The sequence below is a fragment of the Pelophylax lessonae genome (genome assembly GCF_965119305.1).
Source record: "Pelophylax lessonae genome assembly, chromosome: 8".
NCBI lineage: Eukaryota > Metazoa > Chordata > Amphibia > Anura > Ranidae > Pelophylax > Pelophylax lessonae.
In genome coordinates this window covers 238,634,186-238,657,579 of record NC_138775.1, presented here as the reverse complement: position 1 = coordinate 238,657,579, position 23,394 = coordinate 238,634,186, and the positions used below count along the sequence as shown (strand labels likewise).

At 43.4% G+C, this 23,394-nt stretch overlaps 1 protein-coding gene across 1 annotated transcript in view; it reads right to left on the bottom strand.

Annotated features, from left to right (window-relative positions):
* The window catches only part of ZYG11B (zyg-11 family member B, cell cycle regulator), an 87,691-nt gene continuing 64,297 nt past the window's right edge, over positions 1–23,394 (bottom strand). Inside the window, exons 10-14 of the mRNA XM_082266026.1 lie at positions 17,397–17,444; positions 12,711–12,908; positions 5,701–5,753; positions 3,536–3,633; positions 1–388 (exon numbers count right to left, since the gene is read on the bottom strand). Of these exons, the coding sequence (XP_082122152.1) occupies positions 207–388; positions 3,536–3,633; positions 5,701–5,753; positions 12,711–12,908; positions 17,397–17,444 (579 nt within the window). The 3' untranslated portion in view covers positions 1–206. The remainder of the gene's footprint in view (positions 389–3,535; positions 3,634–5,700; positions 5,754–12,710; positions 12,909–17,396; positions 17,445–23,394) is intronic.

Sequence of the window (23,394 nt, the reverse complement as noted above, 5' to 3'; positions counted from 1 at the left end):
TTTTAAAAGTGAGGTCCTAAAATGGATTCATGCTCACATGGTGTATTGTAGCAACCAGGTGTATGATAATACTGACATCCTCATCCTATACAAGCCTCGTCACCTAATTCAAAAGCGTTATCTACTCAGTTCTAGAGTGTTTTTTCTAGCTACAACACACAGACCTCAACATATACTAGGCGGATTCTCACAGGATGGCGCCATGATCACTTGCAGGGTGGTGGACTTGGAAATAAAGAGTTGCCGTGCCGTGTAAGGTGCCTTTCAAGGTTATCCAGGATGGAAATGGTAATACGCAGAACATCCACGTTGGCACCTGCGTGGTCTCTGATATTGTGGAGTTTCGTCAAACCACCCTCTTCGATTAACATGCAGCAGTAGCGAACAGCTGTAAAGAGAGAAGCAATGAGGTTATAAAGAACTAGGAATTTTGTTCAACGAACGCATACATTGATCAGCCATAACATTTTGACCACTGACAGGTAAAGTAAAGAACATTAAATTATCTTGTTTCAATGGCATCTGAAAAAGGGTGGGATATATTAGGCAGCAAGCAGGGTGGATTTGATTTAAATTAAGTTGATTTAAATCATTAGTAAAAAGGCTTGATTTAAATCGTAATTTTTAAAGAGTCATTGTCATCTCTGTCCCGCAGCGGCTCATCCTCTACACAGTCAGTGTTGATGAGGGAATGCCTCCCACAGCGCTATTGTGTTCTGCGGACAAGGAGCCTTCCCAGAGGGCAAAATACAATGATTACCGCTAGCTGCTATACTCACGGGCAGTAATCGCATGCTAAAAATCCAGGATCGATTTGGCTACAATCAGCCTGCCCATAGATGGATTCAATTTTGGCCTGTCCCTGCTGAACCTGCCAAGATTCAATCCATCCATGGCTGGCTTTAGATGTGGTGGCTACATTAGACTTCACTTTTCAGGTAACACACCATGTCCGAAGGCAACGGCCTCAAAGTACTGCATCTTCTGCTCCTGGTCTAGATATACCCCCCTCCTCATTATCATAAGGCTAGGTTCACATCTGTGCGAGTGGTTCCCGCTGTGAGTCCGTACCTGTTCTCGCAACAGGAACCACCTGCACATAAAAAAAATGTGTGTGCGAATGCCATTACTACTAATAGCACGCCGCACGCAATGGAAATCACTCCTGCACAGGGAACCGCGCTGCCCTTGTGGTTCTCGTGAGGGTTGTGATTCCAAAAATGGAGCAGGGACCTTTTCTCTGCATTTCAGGAGGCAGGTTAGCCCATTTAAACAAATGAGCAAACGTTCCTACGCAAAACGCGGCTCACAGAGATGCATCAGTGGGAACCAGGCATTATGAAGGGTTGAGGGCTTTACAGAAGATAGCGGAGGAAACTCAAACAATTTAGTGCACAAAAAAGATAAAGATAACAAAACTCAAGAACAAAAAAATTCAATACATTTCTAACAACACTTTAATAAATACAGAAAATACCCGGTGATCTTGCCAGGAATGTGGTGTCCATGTCACTTCCTGTGAGATAACAGTCCTAGTTATCTTATATAATCTACGAATTGCCCTACCCTCCCTATGCTAATAGAGATGAAACAATACCGACAGGTCTTTAGTCCATATGAGGATAGCAGCACCTAGGGCAGTGATGGCGAATCTTGGCACCCCAGATGTTTTGGAACTACATTTCCCATGATGCTCATCCACTCTGCAGTGTAGTTGAGCATCATTGGAAATGTAGTTCCAAAACCTCTGGGGTGCCAAGGTTCGCCATCACTGAATTAGGGTGACCACCATGGCTCCCTACCTTGATACAGTGGAGGAAAGAGATAGCCACCCAGGGACAGAAAGTGTGTTATTTGCAGGATTACCAGATGAAAATGAATGCAGCCATCACACCAAGGACTAATAAGCTGCATTACACTGCAATTTTAGTTTGAGGGTTAGAAACAAATTTAAACTGCACTAATAGATTGCTTTTCATCATGTGAGCTGAACAAAAAGAAATCTAACAGATCCACACTATCATCCACACTATACAGCGCAGATTGATAAATCCCCCAGCTGTGATGTTGAACAAATGACTTTTGTCAAATGGAGCAGAGTTGGCAATGCCACCCGCTGAGCGAATTTTGGCTGCTTTCTGATGAACCTGTATGTACCTCAGTGTATGGCCTGCTTTACAAGGACGCTAGAAATCTGGAAAGAACAGGATTTTTTCTTTACTCTTACAAAATGTTCTTAGCTTGAAAAAGAGAACTAATGCAGCCACCACATCTTAGGGCTGGTAAGCTTCAATATATTACATTTTTATTCTGGGATTTAGATATACTTCTGCTATATCCAAAAGGTTACATTTTCTGCAGAGTTGTATATTAACCACTTCAGCCCTGGAAGGTTTTACCTCCTGCGTTATTTTAGCGGACAATTGTGCGGTCGTGCGACGCTGTACCTAAACGAAATTGACGTCCTTTTTTCCCCACAAATAGAGCTTTCTTTTGGTGGTATTTGATCACCTGTGGGATTTTTATTTTTTGCGCTATAAACAAAAAAAGAGCGACAATTTTGAAAAAAATTAATATATTTTTCACATTCTGCTATATGACATTCTAAAAAAAAAAAAAAAAAAAAAAAAAAATGTTAAAATCAAAATTTAAATAAGCGTATTTTGATTGGTTTGCGCAAAAAATATTGCGTCTACTAACTACGGTAAAGATTTAAGTCATTTTTATTATTTATTTATTTTTTACTAGTAATGGCGGCAATCTGCGATTTTTTTGCGGGACTGCGACATTTCGGCGGACAGATCGGACCCCTGAATGACATTTTTTTACACTTTTGGGGGGACCAGTGACATTACTACAGTAATCAGTGCTAAAAATATGCACTGTTACTGTAATAATGACACTGGCAGGGAAGGGGTTAACATTATGTGTGATCAAGGGGTTAAATGTGAGCCTAGGGGAATAATTCTAACTGTGGGGGGGCATTGTTTCTGAAATGACCCTAAAGACCTGTGATCCTATATAGAAGGATCACAGGGGCTCTATGATCATTGCAGGAAGATGAATACCAGCAACAGTTGACCGTTCCTGTCTCTCAGCGGGGAACGATCGCGCGTGTCAGGCGGCAATCGGAGCCGCCTTCCTGCTGCATTGGCTTCCCCGCTGACGAGCAGGGGGCAGGAGCGTGGCGGCGGGCGCTTGCCCCCTAGCCTCCCGAGAGCGAGTGCCGTACATGTACGGCGATTTGCCTGGGAGCAGCTGCCTGACGCAGTACATGTGCGGCGGGCGGTCGTAAACTGGTTAAATGACATATAGTACCCATACTGTGCAAAGGAATATTGGAATAATGCAGTCACAAGCATAAAAGTGTGACAAAGTAAACCTTGGATATCACATACAGTCCATGAAAAGCAAGTACAGATCAGGATCACCAATGTTTTCCAGGTATGGTCTTTTTCTCAAATCAAGCTGCAGAAATTTCTATACATACACATGCTGCATAAACAAATATTTCACAGAACAAAGAAATACATACGGTTTTTGCTGCAGACGTGCTGCATGGCCCAAACAGCCCAGAGCTGCACACCGGGTGTGCTGAAACATGCCAGCAGTGGGAAGAAAGGGTTAAATGACCTGCAATGAGAAAAGGTGGTCAGTCTAATGTACTATGCCCACAAAAAGCCATAAAAACCAACTCCACCCAAAACCTGTATTCATTTTCTGGTGTTAACCAGTTTGCCAAATCTACGGTCTTTCTATATTTCTTACTTGCAGCAGTTTGTGCCTCTATAGTCCACTTACAAAGCCATGGTGATGGGGTCTCTCTCACAGCTGGATTCCCTACTTATGTACAGTACTGAGCAAAGGTTTTAAGCGTGTAAGATGCTGTAAATTAAGAATGCTTTCAGAAATAGAAGTGTTAATATTTTTTTTTTTTTATCAATATGGAAAGTAAATGAACAGAAGAGAAATCCAAACTAAAAACCAATATTTGGTGTGACCGCCCCTTGCTTTCAAACCAGCATCAATTCTTCTAGGTGCATTTGCTAACAGATTTTGAAGGAACTCGGCAGGTAGGTTGTTCCTAACATCATGGAGAACTAACTACAGATCTGTGGATGTAGGCTGCCTCAGATCCTTCTGTCTCTTCATATAATCCCAGACATACTAGATGATGATGAGCTCAGGGCTCTGTGGGGGCCAAACCATCACTTCCAGGACTCCTTGTTCTTCTTTATGCTGATAAATATTGTTCTTAATGACATTGGCTGTGTATTTGGGGTTGTTGTTCTGCTGCAGAATAAATTTGGGGCAAACCAATCGCCTCCTTGATGGTATGACTTGATGGAGAACAATTTGTCTGTAATTCTCAGCATTGACAACACCATTGATCCAGACCAAATCTCCAACTCCATTTGCAGAAATGCAGTCCCAAACTTGCAAGGATCTCCACCAAGCTTCACTGTGCCCTGCAGACCCTCATTTTTGTACAGCTCCTTAGCCCTTTGGTGAACAAACTGCCTCCTGCTACAGCCATATATTCCAAATTTGAACTCATCAGTCCAGATCACCTGCTGCAATTTTCCTGAACCCCAGTTGCTATGTTTTAATGCATAGTTGAGTTGCTTAGCCTTGTTTCCATGTACTGTACTTTTGTACAGTATAGAGAATACTGTACATCACCACTGAAGACTCTGAAAAATGGGTGGCGTTGGCTTTTAGTCACTTCAATACTAGTCACTTCCTGCCCAGACCGATTTTCAGCTTTCAGCGCTGTCACACTTTGAATGACATTACGCGGTCATGCAACGCTGTACCCAAATTACATTTTTATCATTTTTTTCCCCACAAATAAAGTTTTCTTTTGGTGGTATTTAATCACCGCTGGTTTTTTTTATTTTTTGCTAAACTGACTGGCACTGCTGAGGCAGCACTGATGAGGTGGCACTAATTTGCAGCACTGATGGGCACTAATAGATGGTACTGATGAGTAGGCACTACTGTTTGGCACAGATTGGCATTACTGATGGGCACTGATTGATATGCGTGATGGGAACCTCTCATAGGCGCTGCACTGAAGATCAATGCGCTGATTATCAGCGCAGACCCCTCGTCAGGAAAGCCACCGATCGGCTCTCCTTTGTTTGCGTCTTGCCAGCGCAAACTGAGGAAAGCCAATTACCAGCACTTCCTAGTTACGGCTGTGATCAGCTGTGATTGGTCACAGCTGAACCCGTGGTAAAAAGTTTACGTCATAGGCTCTTTACCAAGATCAGAGATGCGGTGTGTCAGAGTGATATGCCGCTCCACCGATCGCCACTCTGCACGCCCCTGGGGGCACGCACGAGTGGCTTATGCTGCTGGACGTCATATGATAACAGAGCCACCTTGCAGACGTCATTCCACAATAGGCCGGTAGGGAAGTGGTTAAATTGTGATGCAAAATCAAATAATTGAAAAAGCTTTCCAGTAAAAGTGGTTTTGAAACTTTAAATATGTTAGTCTAAAATTTCCTTGCAGCTTCCCTTTAAAACTGGTAATTCATATTATGAAATCGTCATCTCACATCCACAATATTGCTACATCAAAATAAAAAGCACATACATGGCACAGTTGCACAAACTGGCTAAATGCAAGAGATTTAGAAGTCGTATACATAAAACGAAATGAATTGGACAGGAGTAATGTATTGGCTCTTACCTATATGCAACCATCTCACATTCTGGCGTTGGCCAACCTAGTATGGCAGAATGCTGCAAAGATATCAAGTAAAGAAGAAAGTCAAAAAGGAAGTAACTAAGAAGCCTGAAGTAAGTTACACATTCGGAATCTGAAGAGCAGACAAGGCATGCACCACAGCAGAAAGGAACATTTAGGAACATAGCTATAACGGCTAGAATTGACAAATCTAGGTATGATAGATATACACTGGCGATCGAAATTAGAGAACAATTTATGAACACTTGATTTTTGACATTTGATGGAATTTGTGTTGTGGCGATACCATGCTAATAGAACAGTGTTTTTTAAATAACAACGGCACTTCAACAAAAAACAAAAAAAAAACAGCTTTATTTTGTAGAAGACACAATGATCAAAATTAGAGAACAGCAATGACTAGATCGCGGAGAAAGATTACAACAAAAATTTTTGAAGATTGCAACAATCAACAATTAGGAAGTGCACAGGCCTTCGCTTTAAATGACTTCAGCACATCTGAGGCCACCGGACATCACTAGTCTCACACACTGCTCTGGTGTGATTTTAATCCACTCTTCTTGCAGTCTCTTTCACAGTTCGCAACTGTAGTGGGTTTCTTGGCCATAACTTTGTTGCCAAGGATTTTTAAGATGTTTTCTATTGGGTTTAGATGAGGACTTTGGGCTGGCCAATTTATTATTTAAAAATTTTCAGCTTCAAGGAATTGCTTTACCCATTCTGCTGTGTGACAGGGGTCATTGTCGTTCATGAAAATTGCTGGCTAATTGGGTGATGGAAGTAACCACGTGCAGGCAGGAAGAGGTTAAGCGGCGAGACACTGTATGACGAGACAGATCCTTCCTCTGTTTGAACTGGCAGACAATCGCAGCTGTAGTGTTGATCCGATTGCCCATTGAGATTCTCCACATTATCCTCTCTTCTCTTGCATTTGTCTTTTTGAACAGCCTTCTTGGGGGACTTGAATGAGTTTGTGACATTGTAAAGATGCAATATTCTAGAAATCACAGATTTGGAACGACAAACTTCTCTTGCCATGGCTAAAAGGGTCACCCCCTTGGCCTTCATCTGGACAACCTGCTGCCGGAGGGTGTCAGTCACTTTAGAACGGCTCACCATCTTACAAAGTTAGGCTGCCAGTTAAATAGGGTGTCAGATAATTAAAGAAATTAGAATAAGGTACCAGCTTAAACACCAATAACTGGGAGGTATCTGAAAGTGTTTTCTAATTTTGATCAATGTTCTTTTTCAAATCTCATTGACGTTTTTTATTCTGTGCTTCAAAATATATGTAACTCATGAAATATGTTTAACAAAACTGCTCTTTTACTCCCGTTTAGATAATTTAACCTCTTTTGCCCCTGCCCACCACACATATACTGCGGCACTCTGCCGCTGCTGGGCAAAGTGATGTATGCGTACGTCACTCGCTCACCCGCCCCCGCTTGTTCCCTGGGGAGCTAGCGCGAGTGACCGGCGGCTCTGATGGCCGCCGGTCACTCGCTATCTCCCGCAGCAGAGGGAGAAAGACAGACGGCTGATGTAAACACAGCCGTCTGTCATTCTCCCTTAGATCATCACAGAGGCTATGCGATCCTGCTATATAGGATTGCATGTCTCTGGGATGATCCAACAAGCCACGCCCCCTGACAGTTAGAATCTAGAACCACGCCCCTAGGGTCACACTTAACCCCTTGATCACCAATAAAGTTAACCCCTTCCTTGTCAGTGTAATTTTGACAGTAACAGCGCATAATTATAGCACTGATTACTGTAGTAATGTCACTGGTACCCCCAAAAGTGTCAACAATGTCAGTTAGGGGTCCGATCTGTTCCGCAAAACAAAAAAAAAAAAAAAAATCACCGCCATTGTTAGTTAAAAAAATAAAAATTAAAAATGGCATAAATATTTCCGTAGTTAGTAAACACAATAACTTTCGTGCAAACCAATCAAAATACGCTTATTGCGATTTTTTTACCAACAATATGCAGCAGAAAACAAACTGGCCTAAAATGTTAAAAAATTTTAGATTTTTACATTTTTTTTGTTGAGAATTTCATATAAAAAAAATTGAAAAATATTGTTATTTTTTCAAACATGTCGCTCTTTTTTTGTTTATAGCGCAAAAAAAAAAAAAAAAATAGCACAGGTGATCAAAAACCACCAAAAGAAAGCTCTGTTTGTGGGAAAAAAAGGACGTCAATTTCGTTTAGGTACAGCGTCGCACGACCGCGCAATTGTCCGTTAAAGTCACGTAGTGCCGAATCGCAAAATAGGGCCAGGTCTTTGAGCAGCCAAATCTTCTGGGGCTAAAGTGGTTCAAATAGGACTTAAGCAGTGAACTTGAAATTTAGGAAATTGTAGGTTGTTCTCCAATTTTGATTTCTAGTGTATAGACGGCCACTGTTGACTTCCATCATAAAGTTACTCAGTCTTGAGAGCAGTATGGGGGCTGCCATTACAGGTCTCCTCTTGAAAATGCTAGAAGCCTGGTTGTTTCTGATTTAAGTAGGTTTCTGTCACAGATCCAGAACAAGGAGTTTCAGAAAAAGAGTGACTTTTTTCTATGCTTGTTCCAGGATCAGCAACTCAGAACTGAATTCAAAGCATCAGAATGACAGACAGAGAACTAGCAATTTCAAAAGAAGAGTTTAGAATGGTTGTCTTAGCCCCGACTTGACATTGAAAGGGAAAGCTACGGACTAATGAGCTCCTAACTCTGCCCTCCCCTTCAATCAGTATACTTCTTACCCTAGTCTGAGCTCTGCTGTACAGGGACTGCAGGAGGTGAATTTAACTGAAAGTTAAATTCATATACTTCCATGTTGTTAAATGCAAGTGAAATAAAAGAGTAATTATGAATTAATCTTTTTTTGTATTTTTTATGAGTAATTATGAGTAATTATGAATGCAGAGCTACATTAATTTGTGTCCTTTAGATCGGTCTGGAGTTCCGCTTTTAATAAAATGAACCCTATTGCCCACTTTTTTCTAAAAATGCTAATTGCCTGTCTGTTAGTCAAAGCCTTTAAGTTTATTGCATTGAGTCAATAACCTAAACAAGATCAGAAGGAGTTATGACTCGACTTGCTACATAGTAGTTCCAGATTAGTGAATCTAAAAGCAATTAAGGTCTCGTTCACACAAGGCATTTTAATCTGTGCTCCATGTAGGGATGCCCCCATGTACCCCTGTGCTGGCAGTCCCATAGCCATCAATTGGGATGCAGTGACAATGTTCCCTATATGACATCCGTGCATGGTGGTACTTTAGGTGCATTTGGGGCCGTTTACCTTTACTGAGGTCACATTGGAAGCAGCGCTTGAACTTTGTCAAATAAAAAGTCCAACTAAACCAAATTTTTTTGTGTGCAGTGTCCTTATTTATCCACGTAAACAAATAAAACTATGTGTTCCTCTCCACCGTGTTCTTGTGCAAACACTCCGCACTCATCGGAACAAATTGATTCCTATTGTAAAACAAAGAAAAGTCAAATTGTGCTTGCTGATGTATCCATACACCGATATATTAATCCCCAATGCTTGAAGATTTCGCTTAAATAGCCACTTCTGATGATCTCACTTATGCCTCCGCTCAGAATATCAAACCTCATGGCAGTGGTATTAAAAAGGAAAAGGAGAAGCCTCCCATAGAATAAAACCTTAATTTGTACCAATAAATATTAAAATTGCTAGCTTTACAATTACAGCTTTAAGGGAACTTAGGGAAGATAAACATACAGCATCTAACAAAAGTGAGTACACCCCTCACATTTTTGTAAATATTTTATTCTATCTTTTCATGTGACAACAATGAAGAAATGACACTTTGCTACAATATAAAGTAGTGAGTGTACAGCTTGTATAACAGTGTACTGTCCCCTCAAAATAACTCAACACACAGCCATTTATGTCTAAACCGCAACATTAGCCATTTTCCCTCCCTGGTGTCATGTGTTACAAGTTCTCAGGTGTGAATGGGGAGCAGATGTGCTTAAATTTGTGTTATCGCTCTCACTCTCTTATACTGGTCACTGGAAGTTCAACATGGCACCTCATGGCAAACAACTCTCTGAGGATTTAAAAAAAGAAAGAATTGTTGCTCTACATAAAGATAGCCTAGGCTATAAGACGATTGCCAAAACCCTGAAACTGAGCTGCAGCACGGTGGTCAAGACCATACAGAGGTTTAACAGGATAGATTCCACTCAGAACAGGCTTCACCATGGTCGACCAAAGAAGCGGATTGCACGTGCTCAGCGTATATTCAGAGGTTGTCTTTGGGAAATAGACGTATGAGTGCTGCCAGCATTGCTGCAGAGGTTGAAGGGGTGGGGGGGTCAGCCTGTCAGTGCTCAGACTATATGCTGCACAATGCATCAAATTGGTCTGCATGGCTGTCGTCCCAGAAAGAAGCCTCTTCTAAAGATGATGCGCAAGAAAGCACCGCAAACTGCTTGCTGAAGACAGGCAGATTAAGGACATGGATTACTGGAACCATGTCCTGTGGTCTGATGAGACCAAGATAAACCCATTTGGTTTAGATGGTGTCAAGCGTGTGTGGCGGCAACCAGGTGAGGAGTACAAAGAAAAGTGTGTCTTGCCTACAGTCAAGCATGGTGGTGGAAGTGTCATGGTCTGGGGCTGCATGAGTGCTGCCGGCACTAGGGAGCTACAGTTCATTGAGGAAACCATGAATGCCAACATGTACTGTGAAGCAGAGCATGATCCCCTCCCTTCGGAGACTGGGCTGCAGGGCAGTATTGCAACATGATAACAACCCCAAACACACCTCCAAGACGACCACTGCCTTGCTAAAGAAGCTGAGGGTAAAGGTGATTGGCTGGCCAAGCATTTCTCCAGACCTAAACCCTATTGAGCATCTGCGGGACATCTTCAAAACGGAAGGTGGAGGAGCGCAAGGTCTCTAACACCCACCCGCTCCGTGATGTCGTCATGGAGGATGACTCTAGTGGCAACCTATAAAGCTCTGGTGAACTTCATGCCCAAGAGGGTTAAGGCACTGCTGGAAAATAATGGTGGCCACACAAAATATTGACACTTTGGGCCCAATTTTCACTAATTATTTTGAGGGGACAGCAAATTGACACTGTTATACAAGCTGGACTCTCACTACTTTACATTGTAAAGTGTCATTTCGTCAGTGTTGTCACATGAAAAGATATAATAAAATATTTACAAAAATGTGAGGGGTGTACTCACTTTTGTGAGATACTGTCCATTTCCATGTAACCAGGAAAGGTATCTGGCTCATCCAGCGTGTGTTCCACAAGGGCCTGAAATTACGTACCAAAGTCCCGGAAGCAATAACCCCAAGCATTGTGGACTTTTGGACAACTCCAGGTTCCCTTTTATCTTTAATATATGGGTGTATGGATACATCAGCAAGCACAATTTGACCGTTTTGTTTTTTAATAAGAGTCAATTTGTTCCGATAAGTGCAGAGTTTTTGCACAAAAGCACAGTGGAGAGGGGAAACATAATATATTTTATATTATATATATATATATATATATATATATATATATATATACACACACACACACACACATATACACTGTTCATGTGGGTGAAGAAGGACCCTGCACACAAGAAAAATTGAAAATTGATTTTGCTGGACTTATTTGACAAAGTGCAAGTGCTGTTTTTGGTTTATGTTTTTTATTATGACACTATAGGGTTGTTTTAATACAGCATCTGTATGTGCACATCAAGTATTTATTGAATAGGCACAGGAATATTGTGTTTTTCATTAGGAGCAGCGCCTGTGTCTCAATTACCAGATATGGAACTGCTGGCATGGGGATGCACACCACACCAGTGTATCCTTGTGCTAGTAAAACACATCTCTGCACGGATTAAAACGCCTCATGTGAACGAGGCCCAAGGAAAATGATTATCCAGCTTGTTCTGGAGAAAATCAGTTAAGGAAACCAGGTACTGTATATTTCTCATTACAAATGACCCTTAACTACACCTGTATTAAAGCGGAGTTCCGGGCACAGAAATCATTTTTCAACAAACATACCCCTGGGACAGTCAGGGCTAGTACATTCCACAATGGCTAGCCTCTGATCTGTCCCGGGTTCGCACTTACCTTTTAGAAGAAATACTCACTTATAAAATTTCTTCCACAGCGTTTCCATCTCTCTTGTGGGCAGCTGAAGCCGGTGCGGTCCTCTTCGGCGTCTTCTTCCGCGTCTTCTTCTCCCAGAATGCGCCTGCACCGGCCCCTCTCGTCACTTCCGGTGCAGCGCCGCATTCCTCCACAGCTTCTGGGCATGCCCAGAAGCTGTTTAGCAGGGGAATGCGGCGTCGCCCGGAAGTGACGAGCGGGGCCGGTGCCGTCGCATTGATTCCTGGGAGCGATGACGTTCAGCTCCCAGGAATCAGTGCAAGCCCGGAAGTGACGGCGGAGCCGCGGCACAGAGGGAGGAAGTGAAGACTAGGTGAGTATATTCGATCTTCAATTACAAGGTGAGTAAATAAAATAAAAAAACCTAACTATCCAATGCCTTTTCAGGTGAAGGGAAACAAGCGGACGGGCACAAAAAAAAAAAAATATTGATTTTGTGCCCAGAACTCCGCTTTAACGAATATGTCTGAGGAGAGAGCAGGTAGATCACTTTTGGGAAGAATGAGGGACCAATTTGAAATGGGGAGCAGATACTGCTATCCGCTATACACCACAAAGTTACTCCCTACCATGGTCTGCATTTTAGGACCCATTCACAAAATGCTGTAGAGAGAACTTTGTAATTGTAGGAGAGGCCAATCACATGATTGACATTTTATATAACCCGCTTTAAAAATGTGGCTTTTATTTATTTATATTTTGAAAGCTGTAGTAGGGCCATGATGGTGCTTTATAAACTGAGCTTAAAGCCTTCTTGACCCACTGTAATGTAAAGCAAGGAGGTAAAGTGATAAATTATGTGTGATGGCAGAGCCCAGGTCTCCATTCTACTTACCAGCTGCTCTAACAGGGTTTCCCTCAAACCTGTGCTGAGGGTCCAGGTTTCCTCTGTCCGGGACACTAGATGTGCAATGATTCCTGCTGCAAAATAACTGACCTCCACCTCTACACTGTGCAGGAGCTTGCTGATTTGATCAATGAAGTCCTTCCACATGAGCTCCGAGTGCAGCTCCTTCACTTCCGCTATGTTGTTCTAGAAGGTGCATGGAAGATTTGTAAGTTGCGGGGAAAAAAAAAAAAACACACACTTTAATTAAAAAAAAAAAAAGTCTAAATTCCAAGGGCAGAGCTGTTGAAAGCTCTAAACTTATTCAGTTACTGCTTTTATTTTACATTCACATATACACACACACAAACACATACATACTCCAGACCACAGAGACTGTGTACAGGGCAATATACTGTATGTATGCGTATGTACATTATATTACCAAAAGTATTGGGACACCTGCCTTTACACGCACATGAACTTTAATGGCATCCCAGTCTTAGTCCGTAGGGTTCAATATTGAGTCGGCCCACCCTTTGCAGCTATAACAGCTTCAACTCTTCTGGGAAGACTGTCCACAAGGTTTAGGAGTGGGTCTATGGGAATGTTTGACCATTCTTCCAGAAGCGCATTTGTGAGGTCAGGCACTGATGTAGACGAAAGGCCTGGCTCTCAGTCTTTGCTCTAATTCATCCCAAAGGTGTTCTATCGGGTTGAGTTCAGGACAATCAGATTCCTCCACATCAAACTCGCTCATCCATCCATCTTTATGGACCTTGCTTTGTGCACTGGTGCGCAGTCATGTTGGAATAGGAAGGGTCCATCCCCCAACTGTTCACACAAAGTTGGGAGCATGAAATTGTCCAAAATGTCTTGGTATGCTGACACCTTAAAAGTTCCCTTCACTGGAACTAAGGGGCCAAGCCCAACCCCTAAAAAAACAATCATTTGGACCAGTGCACAGTCCTGACCTCAACCTGATAGAACACCTTTGGGATGAATTAGAGTGGAGACTGCGATCCAGGCCTTCTTGACCACATGAGTGCCTGACCTCACAAATGCACTTCTGGAAGAATGGTCAAACCTTCCCATAGACACACTCCTAAACCTTGTGGACAGCCTTCCCAGAACAGTGGAAGCTGGTAAAGCTGCAAAGGAAGGGCCAATTCAATACTGAACCCTACTGACTGACTAAGTTTGAGATGTCATCAGTGGCGGCTGGTGAAGTTTTAAGATGGGGGGGCGCAAGACCCCGCCCTTCTATTTTGACCCCTCCCATTTATCAGAAGCCCCACCCCTTATAGACTTCACCCATTTTGTCCCCTATATTTTGCTTGCGTGAACAAATTCTCCCAATATATCACATATTAAGGGGTCTCTCAGTACTAGTATATCCCATAATAGGGAGCAGGGGCCCTATTATGGGATATACTGTGAGAGACACCCTATTATGGGATACACTGACAGAGTGGCACAAACCCCACAGTACAGACCCCGCCAGCACAAACCCCACAGTACAGAGCCCTTGGCACTAATCCCACAGTACAGGCCTCCTAGCACAAACCCCACAGTACAGGCCCCCTAGCACAAACCCCACAGTAAAGGCCCCCTAGCACAAACCCCACAGTACAGGCCCCCTAGCACAAACCCCACAGTACAGGCCCCCTAGCACAAACCCCACAGTACAGGCCCCCTAGCACAAACCCCACAGTACAGACACCCTAGCACTAATCCCACAGTACAGGCCCCCTAGCACTAATCCCACAGTACAGGCCCCCTAGCACTAACCCCACAGTACAGGCCCCCTAGCACTAACCCCACAGTACAGGCCCCCTAGCACTAACCCCACAGTACAGGCCCCCTAGCACTAATCCCACAGTACATGCCACCTTTCAATGTAGTGACCAGCGTACATGCCCCCTTTCAATGTAGTGACCAGTGTGCATGCCCCCTTTCAATGTAGTGACCAGCATACATGTCCCTTTCAATGTAGTGACCAGCATACATGTCCCTTTCAATGCAGTGACCAGCGTACATGTCCCTTTCAATGCAGTGACCAGCGTACATGCCCCTTTCAATGTAGTGACCAGCATACATGCCCCTTTCAATGTAGTCACCAGCGTACATGTCCCTTTCAATGTAGTGACCAGCGTACATGCCCCCTTTCAATGTAGTGACCAGGGTACAGGCCCCTTTCAATGTAGTGACCAGCATACATGTCCCTTTCAATGCAGTGACCAGCGTACATGCCCCTTTCAATGTAGTGACCAGCGCACATGCCCCCTTCAATGTAGTGACCAGCGTACATGCCCCCTTCAATGCAGTGACCAGCGTACATGTCCCTTTCAATGTAGTGACCAGCATACATGTCCTGCCTGTACCTACCTGTTCTGGCATGGGTCTATCCATCCATCATGGATGAATGGACCCAAGCCAGGCCAGAACAGGTAGGTACAGGCAGGTCACGGTGCAAGAATAATATCCCAAGCCAGGCCCAGACCAGAGTGTGCAGATATAATTATATATATCATCATGGATGGATGGATCATCCATCCATCCATCCATGATGATATATATAATGATATCTGCACACTCTGGTCTGGGCCCGGCCTGGGTAACTTGATAAATCTTGCACCGTGACCTGCCTGTACCTACCTGTTCTTGCCTGGGTCCGTCCATCCATCCATCCATCCATCCATCCATCCATGATGATGATATCTGCAGCAGATATCATTATCATCATGGATGGCATGGCAGGCAATGGATGGCAATGGCATGGATGGCAGGCAATGGATGGCAATGGCATGGATGGCAGGCAATAGATGGCAATGGCATGGATGGCAGGCAATGGATGGCAATGGCATGGATGGCAGGCAATGGATGGCATGGATGGCAATGGCATGGCATGGATGGCAGGCAATGGATGGCAATGGCATGGCATGGATGGCAGGCAATGGATGGCAATGGCATGGCATGGATGGCAGGCAATGGCATGGATGGCAATGACATGGATGGCAGGCAATGTATGGCAATGGCATGGCATGGATGGCAGGCAATGGCATGGCACGGATGGCAGGCAATGGATGGCAATGGCATGGATGGCAATGGCATGGATGGCAATGGCATGGATGGATGGATGGATGGATGGATGGATGGATGGCATCGGCATGGATGGATGGATGGCATGGATGGATGGCAATGGCATGGATGGATGGATGGCAATGGCATGGATGGATGGATGGCAATGGCATGGATGGCAATGGCATGGATGGATGGTAATGGCATGGATGGATGGATGGCAATGGCATGGATGGCAATGGCATGGATGGATGGATGGCAATGGCATGGATGGATGGCAATGGCATGAATGGCAATGGCATGGATGGATGGCAATGGCATGGATGGATGGCAATGGCATGGATGGCAATGGCAGGCATGCATTTTTTTGTGAGTGGACAGAGGCCTGAGGAGGAGGAGGACTGAGGACTTACCGGGCTGCTGCTGCACAGGGCTGGACTCTTCTCTCTCTTCCGACCTGAGGCCTGGATCCGAATGCGGTCTGCCGTACGTCCACGAAGAAGGCCCGCCGCCGCCGCCCGATCCGACTCCTGGTCTCCTCCTGGTCCTGCACTGGTCCAGCGTCGGCGAGTGCTCTGAGCGGACGGGACTCGGGAGTCTTCTATCTTCTCTCAGCCGCGGCCCGGGAAGGAATGGAACGCGGAAGGCGGAAGCGGTGATTGTGACGCCGGAGCAGTGCACCGCCCCACGCGTCACGTGACCAGATGATGTCCTTCTGTGATTGGTCCAGGCTGGAGTCTGGACCAATCACAGCCAGGTGGGGGTGGCCAAGCGCTCTTTTCTGCGCCCAGGTTACGCCCCAGAAGGCAGCCAATCGGCGCCTCTTCTGGGTCGTAAACCCCACCCCCCCTTTAGCCACCACATAAGCCGGTCAGGCCGGCGAACCCAATTTTTTTTTTTTCCTAACTTTATTGTTTTTTTTTTGTCTTTTTTTTTTTTTTTCCTTTTTTCTTTAGGGGGGGCGGCGCCCTGGCGCCCCCTATGCACGGGCCGCCACTGGATGTCATTAAAGTTCATGTGTGTGTAAAGGAAGGTGTCCCAATATTTTTGACAATATAGTGTAATTATGTATGCATGAATGATTTTTAGTTTAGCAACCTCACTTCCTGTCCCTGGGACACAGTCAGAGGAAATCTCCCCAAATCTCTTAAACAGTTGTAACATTTGAAGATTTTTGGATTTCCTATCACGTTCTGAGAATAGTGACCAAGACAACAGTGGATAAATCTCCCTGAATGGAGATTCCAACACATCCTGACTAAAGGGTTTACATACAAAAAATTCAACAGCACCGGAAGTCAGCAGAGTCAGGCTGTGTCTGCTCATTTACAGTTTTTGTTGCTTTAATAATTATTTCAAAAGAATGGAGAATATATGATAAGTAATGCTTCATTGCCCCAGGCTTTGAATGTATTAGACTGAAATCAGTGGGAACACAAGCCAAAGATTACACACATGAAGTGTTCGAACATGATTACCAGGAGTGTCCGCACCCATATGAAGAGCAACTCCCTAGACTTTGTATAAACATGGCACAGGGGTATTGCACAGTGGCAAAGCTCAGAACGCTGCCAAGACACAAAAACAACATGAAGCCATTGTTTTTTTTCTTACCAGAAGACCAAGAACTTTCTGTTGGATGGACGACTCAGAGGGAAAAGTCTTAAGAGAAAAAAAAAAGGAGAAATTAATGATAATTGTTGAGTGTAAATTTTGTAAACCCAAACAATTATCTCATTGTGTTGGTTTCCTTTGGAACTGTTAAATATACCATTGAAAGGGTTTTGTTATGTTTGTTCAATTAATCTGACAAAACACGGTTTGATCCTGCCAGAAGTCATGTAAGCTGATAACTGTGCAGGACAGGTAGAGGGCGCAGAAAGTTATCAGTTAGGAGTGTTCCAGGCATTCTTCTCTGTGGACTATAGAACACCTCCCTCATATGTTATGGAGATATGACAAGGGGAGGTGTTCTGTAGTCTTAAACCACTTCATGTCTTAGGGCAATGGTTTTCAGCTCCTGTCCTCAGGACTCACTAACAGACCAGGTTTACAAGAAAACTGAAATGCATCACAGGTGATATATTTTGCTGCTCAGTGATTGCAGTATTCTAGTCTGTATCTTCCCAAGGTAATACCTAAAATCTGGCCTGTTAGTGGGTCCTGAGGACAGGAGTTGAGAACCACTGTCCTAGGGTGACAACACTGCTCCTCCATAGAGAAAATACAATGAGGGAGCATAGTCACTGCAGGATTGCTGGGTGAAAATAAATAGATAAAAAGCCTGAGAAAAAAAATCTATTGCAGTTACCACATCTATGGATTGATCAGCTGCAACCGCATTTTTTTTTTATAAAAACAGAAACGAAATTACCAGGCAAAACGTAATACAAAATAGTGAGAACCAGAAGCACACAAATAAGTACAGAACATACCACAAAGATCTTGAATGTAAACATAAGTGCAATACTTAAACATAAATAAAATAAAATGAGATGAATAGCATTACATAAAGTCTAATTATTAAACAAATGTTCATGCAACAGTAAAAAGGTTTGTATCCACTACCATGAGAATCCTCTTTTACAAAGAAAGGCGCTCTTCACCTAGTGCTCCATCCTCCAAAGTACATATATGCGCTTACTAGAGTATACAGTCAGGTCCATAAATATTGGGTCATTGACACAATTCTAATCTTTGTGGCTCTATACACCACCACAATGGATTTGAAATGAAACAAACAAGATGGGCTTTAACTGCAGACTTTCAGCTTTAATTTGAGGGTATTTACATCCAAATCAGGTGAACGGTGTAGGAATTACAACAGTTTGTATATGTGCCGCCCACTTTTTAAGGGACCAAAAGTAATGGGATAGATTAACAATCAGAAATCAAACTTTCACTTTTTAATACTTGGTTGCATATCCTTTGCAATCAATTACAGCCTGAAGTGTGGAACACATAGACATCACCAGACGCTGGGTTTCATCCCTGGTGATGCTCTGCCAGGCCTCAACTGCAACTGTCTTCAGTTCCTGCTTGTTCTTGGGGCATTTTCCCTTCAGTTTTGTCTTCAGCAAGTGAAATGCATGCTCAATCGGATTCAGGTCAGGTGATTGACTTGGCCATTGCATAACATTCCACTTCTTTCCCTTCAAAAACTCTTTGGTTGCTTTCGCAGTATGCTTCGGGTCATTATTCATCTGCACTGTGAAGCGCCGTCCAATGAGTTCTGAAGCATTTGGCTGAATATGAGCAGATAATATTGCCCGAAACACTTCAGAATTCATCCTGCTGCTTTTGTCAGCAGTCACATCATCAATAAATACAAGAGAACCAGTTCCATTGGCAGCCATACATGCCCACGCCATGACACTACCACCACCATGCTTCACTGATGAGGTGGTATGCTTTGGATCATGAGCAGTTCCTTTCCTTCTCCATACACTTCTCTTCCCATCACTCTGGTACAAGTTGATCTTGGTCTCATCTGTCCATAGGATGTTGTTCCAGAACTGTAAAGGCTTTTTTAGATTTTGTTTGGCAAACTCTAATCTGGCCTTCCTGTTTTTGAGGCTCACCAATGGTTTACATCTTGTGGTGAACCCTCTGTATTCACTCTGGTGAAGTCTTCTCTTGATTCTTGACTTTGACACACATACACCTACCTCCTGGAGAGTGTTCTTGATCTGGCCAACTGTTGTGAAGGGTGTTTTCTTCACCAGGGAAAGAATTGGCAAGTGCTTTTAACCATATTAATAAACATTGTTATAGGGATTCACACTATTCGAGCTTGTTGTTGCTCCATTATTCTTTCTCTCGGAGTGTCTACTGTTCAACCGTATGACTTCCTGACGAGCGCTGAGCATCTAGTTATTTGGGTTTTGGATCAAGCAAGTAGTCTATAGCAGACCATGTTTCGGCTTTTCATGGCACTGAGAGTCTCATATACTCTGTTAAGCACACACTGTATATGTGCCTTGGTGGATGTAGCATTGGGAGTTTCACTTATGAGAGCATTTGAAGAGCATCTTTTTTTGTAAAAGAGGATTCCTCACGTTGGTGGATACGAACCTTTCACTGTTGCATGGACATTTGTTTTATATTTGGACTTTATATAATGCTATTTATTTCATTTTAGTTATGTTTAAACACTGTACTTGTTATTTCTGTTTCAATCGATTTTATTAAGTTTTTCTTTCCAAGATATAAAAGAAATACCAAATGTAGCAACAACAGTACGCTGCTAAGGTAACATACACAGCAGTATTGGTACCCGTAGAGCAACAAGGAACAAAGTTGGGCTGCTCAATAGTTCGATTAAAGGTCTAGGTAGTTATTGGGGGCCGACTCACTGCAGTTCCATGATGTGAAAGGCCCTGATTTGAAGGAGAACAGTGCCTTTCCAAGTTGGAAACGTAAAAGCCCTTAAAATCTAGGGCATCATAAAAACTGAACATTAATGAAAAAACTCTATATACAACAACAATACTTTCTTCTTATAACGGGTACCCTCCCAGGGCCAGGTCCAGACATCCGTTCGACCACGCACTTGTTATTTCATGAACACGTCATAAATAACTGCATTTTGTGTTCTTAGAAAAATAGGATTCCAGCTAAACACTAACTAGTCTTAAATGTTCCCTCCCCACTCCTACCTATACTGCCTACCCTGAGTAAAAAAAGATGAGCATATTTAATGGATTGTAAGTCCAGTCTGGTAATGTGATCCTGCAGCTCCAGCTACCCTGTGTCAGTCAGCAGTCAGGGGAGAGGAAGGAGTGCAGACAATGGCTGGGCTATGGGAGCCAAAATCCCAGGTCCCGGTATTCCCAGCTGTAGTCGAGCGCTCCCTCCTCTCCCCTGCATCCACCACTAACACAGGGGATCGTGTGATGAGACCAAACGGACTAAAAACTGTAAGCATACATATCTTTCACAGGTTAGGCAGTATAGGTTGCAGGCGGGGGGGGGGGGGGGGACCTTTTTCAAGACTATAATTTGAATTTAAAAGTGATTGTAAAGTCTCTTTTTTTTTTTTTTTTTAAATAACAAAAGAATTTTATACTTACCTCCTCTGTGCAGTTGGTTTTGCACAGAGTGGCCCGGATCCTCCTTTTCTCAGTGCTCCTGGCCCCTCCCTACTGTTGAGTGCCCCCACAGCAAGCAGCTTGCTATAGGGGCACCCGAGCCAAGTCACAGATCCCGGTGTCCATTCAGACATTCAGACACGGAGCCGTGACCTGGCCCTGCCCCCTCTCTCTCCTGTTTGGCTGACTGACTTTGATTGACAACAGCGAAAGCCAATGGCGCCACGCTGCTGTCTCAGCCAATAAGGAGGGGAGTCCGGGGCAGCTGAGACACTCCTGCAACAATGCTGAATAAAGATGGGCTCAGGCGATTATTAGGTGGGATGATGCACATAGTTTTTTTTTTTTATCTTTATGCATAGAATGCAATAAGATAAAAAAAAAAAAAACTTCTGTCTTTACAATTCCTTTAAGATGTGCCATGAAGGTCGGAATAATTTTGTTATTTTGTGACCAAAGGGGAAAATAGCACCAGCACTGGCATTTGGGAGGAAGTGGGAGGAGTCACCTGCTCCTATACCTGGAAGTATCAGGTATGTTTGCCCACATAAGCAAAAGAGAATAAAAACAGAGTGACTTGAACCCTACAGGACAACAATGGTGCCTGGCAATTGGCAGCTTAAGTATCCATGACTGCAACATGAGGTGAAAAAGAGTCGTATGCTCTCTATTTCTAGAAAAGACTATTTCTTTCAGTACTGGCAGCAGAAAAGTGCCATGGGTTAGTCAAGGGATGACTAGTTGCGGCTATGGTAAAGAGGGCAATCTGAATATGTAGCTTTATACTGCTTGGGAAAATCACTTGTTCACATCAAAGTAGTTTTCCACTTTTGGCAATGAAGAAGTTCCTTGAAGGGGGGGGGGGGTCATCCCACCTAGAAGCCTGCCCATCAGCTGCTTTTCTAACCACTGCAGTTTTAAGCCTGCTAGGATGCTCATTTTCTTGGTATCATACTCTAGCCTGGAAACCCACTGAAATAATGCTACCAAAGGAGACAACTGTAGCAAGATAGTAAACAATCCCCTAAGCATTTGTCAGCAGCGTCAGACCAGTACAGATCCTAAGTGGTGACCATACTCATCTTCATAATTGCACTTAACGGCTTAAAAGTGGAAATTCCCTTTTAAACTTTTTTGAATAAAATGGTCCTTTAATCCCACAATATGTTTTTAAAACATTGCAAAGAATGATGCCCCATGTTGTGGATAATGTTTTTGTACTCACCATAAAACCCAGTATAAAAACAACCAGTAAAAACCAATGCCGCTTTCAAACTTCCATAAAGGGCTGCCAAACCTGCAGAGTGGTGGCACGACCTCTAGTCCTTCACAGTTCTACGTACATTTCACACAAATGGGCATCATCAGGAGCTGTACTATACTACACTATGAGCAAAAATATGGTTTTTGGTTGGTGACTCCATGCTGATAACTCTGGTACTATCCCTTGGTGCAGTGGAATAGAGCAGTCTGGTCCTGCCATCTGTGGAGCAAGAGTGCTAATGCTGGATGCCATTTACACAAAGCACCTATTGCTGTTCTAGTAATAGACAGCATATCCCTCTGGTGAGTGCGTATTTTTACCATTGGTGAAGAATTGGCACAATGAGGGTTTCCAAGCGTTGGGTGAAGGCTGAAAAGGAGAACTTTATATGTTTTGCACCCATAACAACATAAACTGTTTATTTTTGTTGTTTTGACAAACTTTAGGTTTATGGTCACATTTTTGTTGACACTTATTTCAGTGCTGCATTTTTGTTATAATTTGGTTATTGGTGCACTATACAGCTACACTTATTGCACGCGGCTGTTTAAAATTCACTGAAAGAGTGCAGACTTTATTTTACTATTTTTTCCTATGCAAATTTGATGACACGAGACACAGGTAGAAAAAATGGATTTTTGTAAGATCTTACTGTAAAATCCTTTTCTCTTAAGCTCATTGACAGACGTAGTCTTCTTGATTCTCAAGAGCTGGGGTTATGTTGTCTCCGCAGGAGTAGGACTAGGCAGAAAGACAAAACGTTCTGGCTCCACCTTAGGGGCAGTCCCTGAGGGTATATCCTCCCTCTCTCTGCTACAGGGAATCAGTTCTGTTCTAAAGCAGTAACAGAGAATTTAACCCAACCCAACTCAATGATAGAGGGGCGGGTACTACGTCTGTCAATGAGCTTAAGAGAAAAGGATTTTACGGTAAGATCTTACAAAAATCCATTTTTCTCTATCGCTCATTGACAGACGTAGTCTTCTTGATTCTCAAGAGCTGGGACATCCAGAAGCAGTGCCACAAATGAGGGGTGGGATTGACAGAAATCAAAATCCAATCTAGAAGGCCCAACCGGAGCCAACCAGAAGTATCAAAGGACTCATCGAGTAAACAGATGAGACCTACCCCACAAATCCTCGAGGTAGACCAACAGTCTCCTCAGACAGTGGCCTGCAGGAACCTTGCGGCCAGAAGAGGCATCGGATGATGCCATCACATGAACCTTATACAATATTGTAAAGGTATGAACCGACGA